This window comes from Falco punctatus, assembly GCF_963210335.1.
Source record: "Falco punctatus genome assembly, chromosome: 1".
NCBI lineage: Eukaryota > Metazoa > Chordata > Aves > Falconiformes > Falconidae > Falco > Falco punctatus.
The window spans coordinates 40,844,023-40,856,089 of NC_137580.1; the positions used below are offsets into that span (position 1 = coordinate 40,844,023).

Sequence of the window (12,067 nt, forward strand, 5' to 3'; positions counted from 1 at the left end):
GAGGGGCGGGGCGAGGCGGCCACAGCGGGATCCCTCCGCCAGGTGCCCGGCGGTCGTTCCCGTTACGGTGCTGCCACCTGCCGGCTGCGAGAGGCGGCCCCGGTTTGCCCCACACGCACACCCCGCCCCTTTCCCCGTCCCGCCGCCGTTGGGTGACGGCAGGGCCCGGCCCCGCCGCCCCGGGCCCGCCCCGCCGTCCGGATCCGGCGCCGTGCCCCGGGAGGGAGAGGGCGGGCACTTCCTCGCCTCACAGCTACTGTCTGTCAACGCGACGGGCGGGCACGACGGCCAATCAGTGGCGGCGACGCGCGGGGTGGGCGGGCTCAGAGCGGCTCCGGGGCGCGGCGGCGGCGGGCGCAGGTAGGGCCTCTGCGCAGCGCGGTGGCGGCGGGCGCGAGTCGGGAGCGAGGGGATCCACGGCCTGAGGGGATCCCGGGGGAAGTCGGCGTGGGGGGGATTCCAGCGAGGTCCGTCATGAGGGGACCCCGTCGTGATGGGGCCCTGCCGTGAGGAGATCCCGGCGTGAGGGGAGCCCGCCGGGAGTGGGCCCCGCTGGGAAGGGGACCCCGGCGTGAGTAGGGCCCGGTGGCCGCCCCGCCCCCAGGCCCACCGGGCCCACCGAGGTGGGAGCTCCGGGGCGGCGGGCGGGGGCGGGCTCTCGAGTTTATTGACAAGCATAAAGTCTGGCAGCGCCCCCCTGGAGGCGTGGGGGCCGAGTTGCGGGGCGCCGGGGCCCGGCTGAGAGAGCAGGCAGGGCCCTGCCGCGGCCTGACCGTCCCAGGCTGCTGCTGCTCCGGGAGAAGGACCTTTGTCGGTCTGCCATCCTTTTCCATCGGCGAGAAGCCACGTCGCCCTGGGCCTAAAGCAGGATCCGAGCCTTGCCCCTTCGCCTGGCATGACCCTGCGCTGCTTGCAGTCAAAGCCCGCAGCTGGGATACACCCAGGCGCAAAAAGAATAAACACAGATTGGGCCGTGGCAGAAGGGAACTAGGTTGGTGAATGCACAGTCGAAAGCTGAACTTTGACCACAATATTTTTGCTTTCTGTGCTTTCTGCCTGGAATTTCCCCCAGCCCTACTTGCTGTGGCAGTGAGGTTGAGTGTCCGTGCCAAGGGGCCAGGCTCCTGCAGAAAAGCCCACGCTCCTATAGAAAAGCCAAACAAAGCAGCCTTCCACTCATGCCAAGTCTCTCTCTCTCCTCAGTTGCTGAGCCAGGATGGGTTTTGCCGAAGACAAAGTGTATGACTACATTTTGAAAAACTTCAAAAATTTCAAGAACATCCGTGTGGCATCACTGGCCGATTCCCTGAGCTGCCTCACCGATGATGACAGAGTAATTTCCTGCTTTCCTGAGTCCTGCTGGGCTCCTTCCCCATTGTATAGCTCGGGCAACGTATAGCTGCCTTACCTCTAAGCCAGACCCGCTCTTAGATGTTCTGTGTTTTATTTAGGATGAGCTTCACACTCGGGAGGAAATGCGGGGGAGCCAGGCGACCGTCTATAGGTTTTATCAGCACCTGAAGTGCCGGCAGGGCTGGGTGCTGGATCTCATCGAAGCACTGCGCCAGAACAATGCAGGGCATCTGGCTGATGAACTGCAGCACGTATACAACTCCTGGCAAATCAGTATGTAGCTTCGTTGTCCCTGGGTGCTGCCCCAGGGGTCAGGTAGAGATGGGGACCCAAACCATGTCTCCTGATGTCTGCCAAGCAGCTGGCCTTGTTCCCTGCTTTGGCTTCCCAGTGGCCTGGGGGTGTCTGAGACCATCTCCAGGGATGCTCCTCACCCTGGTGATGTGCCTGAGGATGAAAGGGTTCTTGTTTGATGGTGCTTGGGCTGGCAGTGGGCTGGGTTTCTCACCTGGAGGGGAGATGGAAAGATGAATGAAGGGGTGTTGTGGGCTTGGCTGATGTGGGGAAGAGCAGAGACACACGAGAGGCTGCCTTGGCCCCATGTTGATCCTCTGCCCCCTCGGCTTTTTCCCCAACGTCCCTGTTCATGAACCACCTTGGCTCCTCCAGGTCCCCCAGCTGCTGCCAGTGCCTCCTTCCCTCCTGCAGTCAGCAATGCCCGTCCTGCTGTCTCTTCTGTCGGTTCCTCCACACCATCCACAGGGCCGAGCCCTGCTCTGGGCACCCCATTAGCTGAGCAGCCATGCCAAGACCCACCTGTTGGCAGCCATCCGCCTCTCCTGCCCAGTGCTGCTACCGTCACAGGCATGGACCTGGATGCCAGGGTCCCGGTGCAGGAATCGGTGAGTGGGGCATGCATCAGACAGGGACACAAAGGTCCTGTTTGGGACCGGTGTGGTGGGGCGTGGGGAGCCTGTGATAGGGCCAGGCTTGTTCAGGGACACCACAAGCAGCCTCTTGTTGCTGGTCTTTGCTCCATGCTTGCTGCATCTGGCAATGTGTAGCCTACATATAGCCCTATAGCTGCTCCCCTCTCCTGATTCCCTTCCATGGATGGGAGTGCAGGGTCTGTTCTGTTAGTCCAGGCTCCCTTCCACAGCCCCTGACCCCATGCAGGCCTGCGAGCTAGGTGCTGAGGAGGGCACCTTCATCACCAGGATCACCTGGGTCACTGAGTCAGGGTTCGGGACACCCTGGTGGTCCCAGACACCCTCATCCTGGTGCAGCGATTTATCACAGCTCATTTCCTTCCAGCTCCCCAAAACATTCCTGGATCAAGAAAGCCCCCAGTCACCTCCACCTGAGAGTGCAGTGTGTGATGGAGTGAGTGATGGGCACAGTGGAGAGAGGCATCGCTCATGCCCCATCAAGACTACCCAGGTGGCACCAGGGACCCCTAGGGCAGACAGCGTGGCTGTGACCTTGGCTGCCCCCCCTCCACAGGGCCGGGACTGGCTGGGCCGCCAGCAGCACCCGGTGTGTGTGGACAATGGGTGTTTTGGGAATGCTAACCACCTGCACCGCGGTGCACCAGGCTTGGGTCTGGGCAGGTCTCTTCCGCTGAGGGACACAAACATTGCTCACAGCCCTAGGCAGCCCAGGAACGAGCCCCAAGAGGACTTCTATGTCTCCACTGAATCAGTGCCGAGGCTGGAGGAGGCCACTCGCAGCAGGGGGCCACAGCCCCCAAACACACTGCCAGAAAAACAGGTTGTGCCCAGCTTTGAGCATGGTGAGCCCCCAGACAGCTTTGTGGATGTGCGCAGCCCGCTCCTCATACAGCAGCAGTTTGACGCAGAGCAGAAGTGTGTCGGGATGTGGCAAGAGCACAGAGGAGGTGAAGGTAGGTTTCCTTGCTGGCAGAGCTATGTAGCCACTGTGCAGCCATGCTGATGGGGAGTAGGGCTGAAGGTGCTGCTGGTTGCCCCTCCTGACAAGAAGGACACTGAGGGGCTGGAGCATGGCCAGAGATGGGTAGTAGGACTGGGGAAGGGGCTGGAGCGCTAGTCATGGGGGCAGCTGGGGGCACTGGGGGGGTCAGCCTGGAGAGAAGGGACCCGGTGGCTCTGCAACAGCCTGGCAGGAGGCTGTAGCCAGGGGGGTCGGTCTCTGCTCCCCAGGAACCAGCAACAGGACAAGAGCGAACGGCCTCACGTTGCGCCAGGGGAGGGTGAGATTGGGTGTGAGGGAACATTCTGCACTGAAAGGGCTGGCAGGCGCTGGCACAGGCTGCCTGGGGACGGGGACGGGGGGACAGGGGGGAAGAGTCACCATCCCTGAGGGTGTTCAGAAAATATGTAGATGGGGTGACTGGGGACATGGTTTAGTGGTGGCTTTGGCAGTGCTGGTTAATGGTTGGAATACAGTGGAACAGACTTTCAGTTGGAAGGGACCTACAACAATTGTCTAGTCCAACCGCATTTTAATTTTTGTTTGCCTGTGGGGCAGCTTTGGGGTGTGAAACCCACCCAGTTTGCAGAGGTGTTTGTGTCCCACAGCTGGTGCCTGGGGGGGGATTTAACATCTCCTGCATCAGCCGCCTGCGTGGGTTCCGTGTGTCAGGACAAAGCCCTGCCCTCCCCTCCAGGGTCCCTGGGAGGGACCCCCATCCCTCCCAGCCTTCTCTGCACTAGGAGGGTCAGCATCTCCTGGTCTGGGACATGTGGGATAGGGCCACTCCAGGACCCCTGTCCCTCTGGAGATGCTCTTGGCAGCTGGTGGCTATGGAGCTGAGCTCCTGCAGGAGTCTTAAAAGCCTCAATTTCCCTCAGTCTCCCGCAGACTTGCAGCCCACCCTGAGTACCCTTGGCCTATGGATCCATGGGTGCTGCCCACCCAGCCAGGGTGCTGATGCTGTGGTGCTGCCCCACTCCCCCTGTCTGCAAACCTGCTGGCAGGCAAGATACTGGACTCAGTGATCTAAAGGGACTGGACGATCTTAAGGATCTTTTCCAACCTAAATGATTCTATGATTCTATTTATCATTCTGTGCCTGTCCTGCTTGATGGTGAGGATGGAGGATGGCAGAGAAGGTGCTGGCATGGTGTCAGACACTGGGGAATGCCATGGGGACCCTCCCAAGGAATGGGACAGGCAGTAGCCATGGCTGCTGGTACAGGCCAGCCCAAGGTAGCGTCTGCCTTCATAGCCCATGAGCGCTCATGGGGGTGCAGAGAGCATTCATGGAGGTGCAGAGAATAACTTTCTGGTGTTGCCTATCTCCCCTCCCATCTCCCCAGCCTTCTCCAGGAAGGGAGCGAGGTTGGGTTGTGCAGAAATCCCACCTGGCTGCTTGTTCTTCTTCCAGTTGTTGCAGTTGTTGCTCACTATATTTTGGTACAACATCCTGACCAGGACTCGGCAGAGGCACTTGCTTCATTTGTAATGTGAAATGTCTCAGTTGAATGTCTGCACCCCAGTTTCAGCAGCATGGGGCTATCCTGCTCTCAGAGGGAGGAACAGATTGGAGGTGCTGGCTTGGCGGGTGCCATCTTGTTTACCTGGACCTACTGGGAGAGCTCAGGTGCCAGCAGAGCGCTGGGTCCCACAGCACTGGGTCTTGTTCCCTGTGTGACCTCCTCAGCTCTGGGAGTTTCCTGTGGCAGCATCCTTGAGGAAGAGCAAAATTTGCCTTTTGGGTCTCCTGATTAACACAATATGTTTTGTTTTCTCCCCAACAGAGACTTTGATGGAAACAACTACCCTGGTTGCTACCCTTGCACCCAGAGATGCTTCCCTGTTCTGTGACACATCCACGAAGCCTCCTGTACAAGAGAAAGAACTGCCCACAGGGGAGACAGCCAGCAGCACCCCCTCCATGCCGATGAAGGAGGAAGTAGGTGACCTTTCTCATTGCCACTTGCATTTCATTCAGGTCCTTGCAAACTCCTCCTGGTTGGGAGATTTGCTGCTGCAGTGTAAGATTTTGAGCTGGCAGCGAGTTTATTTGTTTTTTTTTTTTCCTGCTGTGTTCATGTCCCCATCCAGACATTGAATTCTGGAGCATGGGAGAAGGGAGCCAAGGTTTGTTGGGCTTTAACTCCTTATTTCCCCTCCTTGACTTGCCAGTCTCCTGGCTTCCAGGTGTCTCTTCCCACCCCTCTTCTCACTCCTTGTCTCCCCTTCCTTCCTTCCTGTTTCTCCCCCTAATACCAAAGGCTCCCTGGAGCCCAAACGCTTCCCTGCCCTGCTCGCTCTCCCAGCCCTGGGAGTTACCTATGACCAAACCTTGCTGTTAGTGGCTGAAGGGTGCTGAATTGGGCTTGTCGCGTAACGTGTGTACCTGAGACCAGACCAAATGGGTGCTCCCCATGGCACCCAGACCCTCTCATTGTCTCCCAAAGGTGGTCTCAGCCTCGGTGGACACTCTCCTGGGCACAACTGTTGTAGGCAAGGCTGAGCGGATGGCCTCCCGGGTGAGCTCTGCCACAAGCGTCTGGGAGTCTGGCAGCAACATCGAGGGTGATGTGGAGCTCAGCAAGCCAGGCATCCTCCTCTCCACAGATGGGGAGCGCCCAGAGGCAGCTGGCATATGCCCAGGCTCTCAAGGGCCCTGCGGCCCCTATTCCACGGAATCCAGTAGCTTCACCCTTGGTAGTGAACAGCTCATGGTGAGCACGGATAGCTCGAGCTCAGGAGAACAGCTCTCTAGAGTCTCCTTGGGATGCCCAGCTCCAGCAGCTCCAGCAGCTCCAGCAGACCCCAGGGAAGGGGAGACAGCTGGAGCAAGCAGAGACTCCCATCCACCTTCAAGCTGGTACAGCACCTCTCTGGGTACCCATGAGGTCCATGTGGACCACTACCCCAGCACCCAGCTCGAGGCAGGCAGTGACCTCCAAGACAGAGCTGGTCCTCCAGGAAACTCCCCTGACTCTAGCAGGGGTCGTGGCACTGTGACCAGCTCGTCTCAGGCCAAAGTCCCCCCAGGGGACAGCAATGGACCATCCCTGCCATACATCTTTGCAGCTGTGGGCATCGCTGTGGTTTCAGCTGTGGCGTTTCTGGTGTATGCTCGATTGCAGAAATAGTGCTGGAGTGGGTGGTGTGCCATGACCGTCACTCAGCCTGAGTGATTCCTCTTTGTAGCACAAATTTGGCCAACACATCTGAAACCTGGAGAGCAGTGGGGGGGACAAGTCAGGGCGTTGTTACATTTCTTTCTGAAAGATTTTGCTGGAAGAGGCCTTGGTTGTGTGATGCTGTTGGGTTTGGGTCTGTTCCTTCCCCCATTTCCCAGCCATCTTTTCTGTAGCCTTCTCCTTTTACACCCATAGAGAGGGTCTTGCTCAAGGAGTCATGCCTTAAGTCAAAAAAGGAAGTCCTCGTGGCAATTCTCCACGTCTTCCTTGTTTGGTCCCAAGAGGGTCCTGGTGGTCCAAAGGGTGACTGATTTTGTTGGCTTTCCTCACCTTGGCTTGAAACATGCCTGAGGATCTATGCAGCAGCCTTCACCAGGTGCTTCATATTGAATTTGCCTAACTTGGTGTCTCTGGGTCTGCTGCTGGGACCTTTGCTCGGCTCTGCTGCTCGTTTTGCCCAGTGCTGGGTGCACAGGCAGGACCCTGGTGCACCAAGTCACACTGCCTTCTCACTCATGACAAGAGACGCCCCTCTGATGAGAGCACAGTCTGTCATGCTGGGCTAGACCGCATGCAAGCTGCCCGCTCTCCCAGGAGCTGTCGTCCTGCTTTGGTGCTCTGCTTTGGAGCATCCTTCCCTGCTGCTGAGGGTCAGGGGTGGACTCTGCCATCACTTGATGTGGCACTGGCACCCTGGGGATAAAGCTGAGGGTCAGGAAAGAGCCATATCTAACCAGCGTGCTTGAGGATCAACCTCATTTCACCCCCCTCCAGGCAGGGAAGGGGGGTTATGCTTTAAGAGGAGTGCAGATTCATGCAATGCCAGTGCTAAGTGGACTTGGTCCCACACAGGATTGTTGGGTGTCTTTAATTTTTCGGCTGTATTTAATGAGCCTGGCTAGGAGCGTGGATGTAGTTCTCACCTTTCTTGATACATGGTGCTATGGGATAGGAGTATAGGAAGCTTGCATCTGGACTGGGACACAAATAGGGTTGGCTCTGTACGCTGCAGGGAGGCCATAGAATCATAGAATAGACTGGCTTGGGTTGGAAGGGACCTTAAAGACATCTAGTCCCAACCCCCTGCCATGGGCAGGGACACCTTCCACCAGCCCAGGTTGCTCCAAGCCCCATCCAGCCTGGCCTTGGACACTGCCAGGGATGGGGCATCCACAGCTTCTACCCAGTGACTGAGATGCTCTGGATTATTATGAAGGTCCCATTCAAAACTGCAGCCCATGATTTCCCTGCTTATCCCCAGAGATCAGCTTGGAGTGCAAGGGGACTGGGCTGCAAGATTTGTAAGATAAATTTTTTAAGTCCAAATAAATCCTCAGCTTCCCCCAGCCCAGGGCAGAAAGGACACCTCTCAGTCACTGCTGGCAGGCATCTCTAACTCTGGGCAGTGTAGTGATCCCCAGCCATGCTGCCTGCTTCTGTTGCTGCAGCTGCAGGTTGTTTGCCATCTCATCTACTCCCTCCCAAAAGCACAGGGACACAAAAGTAACAAAACTAATTTTCTGTAGTGAGAGGGTTGTTATAGCTAGAGGATTGTTTAATTTTTTTTTTAAGCTCTTAAAATGCCAGCATAGACATCTAGGTGTTCCCAACCTCCTGCGATTTGCTGGGAGGCAACAGGAGAGCAGGAGATGGGACTGGGCAAAACGTTTGGCGATCTGGTCGTGGATTTGCACTGCAGAAGGCTTGTGCCATGGGCTGGCACAGTTTGAATCGGGCGAGGATGCGGTGGACTTGAAACCACTGTGGTGGCCTGGTGCTAATGGTTGGGCTACACTTGTAATCCAGGCTGTTGCTTCTTCCCTGCTTTACTGTGTCCAGTAACTTATTCCCCCTGGATTCCTGCTGTTTGACACAGCTTCCCAAAATACATCCTTCCTGCTGGCAGGCAAGCAGGAGGGAGGTGAGCTCCCTGGTGCTTGGCTGCCAAGTGTCTGGAGCTCAGCCTGTGGTGGGAAGGGCCCGTCAGCCCTGCGATGGAGTGAATGACCACTTCTTCCTTCTAACACTTCGTCTTTGCTCAAAAATGCAAGAAATGCCTACCTTAAACGGTAAAGGATGATAAAGATATGCAACAGTGAGGTATTGATACTGATCTGACAAGGCTGCTATCCAGGTGAGCTTGAGGTGTTCGTTCATTGCTTGCTCAGCGCCTGGCGCTTTATCTGTCAGAGGAAGGGACGATGCTTTTAAATACACTTAAACTCCTCTGCTGGGAGAGGGAAGGTGAGGGCTGTTCTCCCCTGTTCTAGGTAATGTGGTGACTTGTCCAAAACCTCCAGGATTCCCCATCAGCAGTCCCCAGTAAGCTGCTGGGTTTTTTTCCTCAGCTTTTGTAATTTTGCCAGTGGGGGCTTTGTAGAGCCCTGCCACTCCCCATGAAAGCTGTAGTTCTCACCACTAAGAATTGCTTTTTATTTGGGGTGGGTAAGGAAATCTCCCCAAATCCTTTCACCTTGTCAAAAGGCTCATGTTTACTGCTCAATATTGCACCAAAATAAAGCAGAATACATGAGCCTGCATAACTACACTGCAGAATCCATCTAAAAATTTGTTAGAGAAGGGGCATGTGCCTTCTCCATATGCTTTCTGCATGATTTGGAAGACGTCTGTGAGATCCCAAACCAGCAGCATCCACACCAAGGCCCTTTCTCTGATGCTTTACTTGCCTTGCGATATTCTTTACATATTTTCCCGCCTCTTTTTAGCAATAGCTTGTACGCTTTGCTTTTTCATGTTAAATTGCTCTTGTGAAACAGCTGGTTTATCACCACTTCAGACTTGATAAAAGCACATGCTCAGTTCTCTGCTGTGAATTGCCGATATTTTCACAGTTGTCATTTAGCACTTTAAAGGTATAATCAGCAGGTAAGCCTGCAGGAGGGAACTGTGTCCCTGCACATTCAAAATTAGATAAAAAGCCTTTTACTAACTGTATAATAAAATTGTTTGCCACTTCACACTCAACTTGTGAGGTTGTCATGTGTGTTTGTAAGACGAGGGGGATGAATCTCAGCTTTTGAAGCCTCTGTGGAACAAGGGAAGTTTTCACGTAGAAGTTGGCTGGAGAATTAAATCACCTAACTTACCTGCTCAGGGTGCTGGGGCTGCAAGCAGCCCTCCTCTGCCTTTTTTGAGGCAGGGTTGCAGCAGCTGATGCATTTTGTTTTCCCATTTAAGATGACAGGTGCTTTTAGAGAAGGCCATTTGTACAACTTTTACCATAGACAATTTCAGGTGGCTCCATCCATGGGGGCTGAACATCCTTTGCTGTGGAACTGCGTTTGGATTTCTTGGAGAACTCTTGCCTGTGTATCGAGAAATGTCAGCTGGGAATTCAGCTTCATTTTCTCCTCCTCCTCCTCAGTCCACCTCTGGGCAGCTTTGATCTTAGGAGCTGTGTGTTGGGCACATTGGGGTGACACCTCCTGTTCCAGCATCCCAGAGAGTAGAGGTGACCTCCCGGGGTTTGTGGGTAGGTTCAGACAGTGCCAAGAACCACCGCATATGCAGCCTTTTGGTGAAAGGGGCAGGTATAAAGCCCTCTCTGTTGCTCACAGCGACATCCGGATCTGTGCCAGGGTCTTGAGGAGCAGGAGGTTTATGAAACTGTTGCCAGAGAGAAATGCTTTGCAGGGCACTACTGGCAGCGACACAGTGAGACTGAGGCCATCAGTCTGTACCAGGAAGAGGTGGATAGGATTTGGGGACACTTCCCAGACCTTGTTTCGGAGCAAGCACAGGTCATGGTCTAGAGGATGCCCGCCACGGCAGGTCTTCCCGTCAGTCACAGGAAACCCAGACAGCAGGTTGAGGATGAAGACAGGGAGGGTGATTCTTGAGGTGTAGCTGAGCTATGGAAATTGTCTCAGGATATTGTGGCTGCCAAAGAGGAACTGGGCAAGTTCTGGGAAGAGAAATGCACCACAAGCTTTTAAGCATATTTCTGAGCTGCAAACAGTTGGAAGCTAGAAGAGTGTTTGGAAGAAATAGGGCCGTGGGCAGCTGCAGCTGGGTGGTGGCAGGCTGGGAGGGAAGGACCCCCGGGCCTGCATGTAACCAGGTAGACACCATGCGTGGGTGCATGCTGAGGTGGGCACTATGCACCAAGGGTGGCACACTGCTGACATTTCTTCATGATCCAAATTCTCCCAGGTTCTCTGGCTGAATTGGTTTCTGGGATCCTGCACAGAAAAGGGAGCTTGGCCACCTTTGCCAGCCTGGGTTCAGCTCTGGTGTGCAGGGACCAGCAGTGGTTGCTCCCCAGGTACCGCTTCTTGCCTGCTGAACAGCTTTGGGCTTGGCCTGACCTGCAGAAAAGAGGTATCAACATCACCAAAACTGCCACTGTGCCTGGCTCCGGCTCACCCCTCACTGGCAAAGGGAGCCCTGGGCGTGAGCTGGCCTGTGGCATACACCTTCTGGGGACAAATAGGAAGTTTTCAAGCAGTAGTGTTACATGCCATCTCCACGCTGCCTTTTACAGAAGAGGCTCCCAAGGGCTCTGCTGTGTATTCACAGCTGAGACATCCCACCAGCTCTCCTTGCCGTCTGCTTTCCCAGCTGGAGCTCTTGACTTACAACCCAGGTATACAAAAAGCATTCAGAGCTCAGTATTGAAAATATTCTGAACTTCAGGCAGTGAAGCTCAGTGAGTTTGTTTTTTAACAACATAAAGGTAACACTTTTATGAAGAAGTTATTTTTATTCAGAGAGGTTATGCTTTATCTTGTATTGGTACCAACCCCATTTGTATGCCTCCTGCACTTCCCCCAGTGGGATATTAAATTCATACAGAATAAGTCTGGCTAATCTCTTTGTCCTGTTTTCACCACAGCAACCAGATTTCAGTAAATTCTTACTGAATTTATTACACCTTTTTTTGAATGTCAGCCCCTTATCCCTTTGGTATCGAATTAATGCCTGAGGATTGCGGTGAGCTGAGATTAACGTGGTGCAGGTGGAGAGCATTGTGGGTCACTGGGTTGCAGATCCACACTTGGCCATGCTCTGGGTATGTTAGACATCAATTAACATTCTACCTGGGAAGCTCTATTGTGTTACAACAGGAGCTGTTACCGCACCATATAGCCTGGAAGCCCGTTTTCCTCTTGAATGTCATCCCATTGATGGTTGCTTGCAGTCCTTTTTATGGTCATCTCAATTTTTCTGTTGCCTGGACGGCTGCTGCTGTAGTTGTTACCTCAGCATTGATAAATGTGGGGTCATAGTTTAAAGAATGGGATGCATCAGCATTTAAATTTTGTTGTGATATATAGGGGAGCTGAGGATTGGGTCAGGCTATAGCTTGAATGCTTGACCCTTGCTTCTCTGTCTCTCCCCCTAAATCTCCTGACTTGGCTCCCAGTTTGTTGTGTCTGTCCTTTTTAGCGAGCTTGCACGACCTTTGGAGAACTCGAGTGTTTTCATCTAACCGAATTTCAATCCAGCTTCATCTCTGAGGGTTTGTGAAGGGAATGGGGCTTCTCCCTGCTGTCTGGCTGGCTTTTTCTGTCAGAGGGAAACCCTGGCTCTCCCCAACGAGGCTGGAGCCCCTC

At 54.7% G+C, this 12,067-nt stretch overlaps 1 protein-coding gene across 3 annotated transcripts; it reads left to right on the forward strand.

The window, feature by feature from the left end:
• The first annotated feature begins 120 nt into the window (after positions 1–120).
• On the forward strand, positions 121–9,476 carry MAVS (mitochondrial antiviral signaling protein). 3 transcript variants are annotated; one of them, XM_080396742.1, is made up of 7 exons: positions 121–360; positions 1,204–1,333; positions 1,452–1,626; positions 2,023–2,255; positions 2,668–3,256; positions 5,094–5,248; positions 5,757–9,476. In XM_080396742.1, the coding sequence occupies exons 2-7, from the start codon at positions 1,217–1,219 to the stop codon at positions 6,438–6,440; spliced, it is 1,953 nt and encodes a 650-aa protein (XP_080252868.1). In that variant the 5' UTR covers positions 121–360; positions 1,204–1,216; the 3' UTR covers positions 6,441–9,476. The 3 variants fall into 3 exon arrangements, with proteins under 3 accessions (XP_080252868.1, XP_080252867.1, XP_080252866.1); XM_080396741.1 differs by lacking the exon at positions 121–360 and adding an exon at positions 427–571; XM_080396740.1 differs by lacking the exon at positions 121–360 and adding an exon at positions 474–991.
• The last annotated feature ends 2,591 nt before the right edge of the window (positions 9,477–12,067 follow it).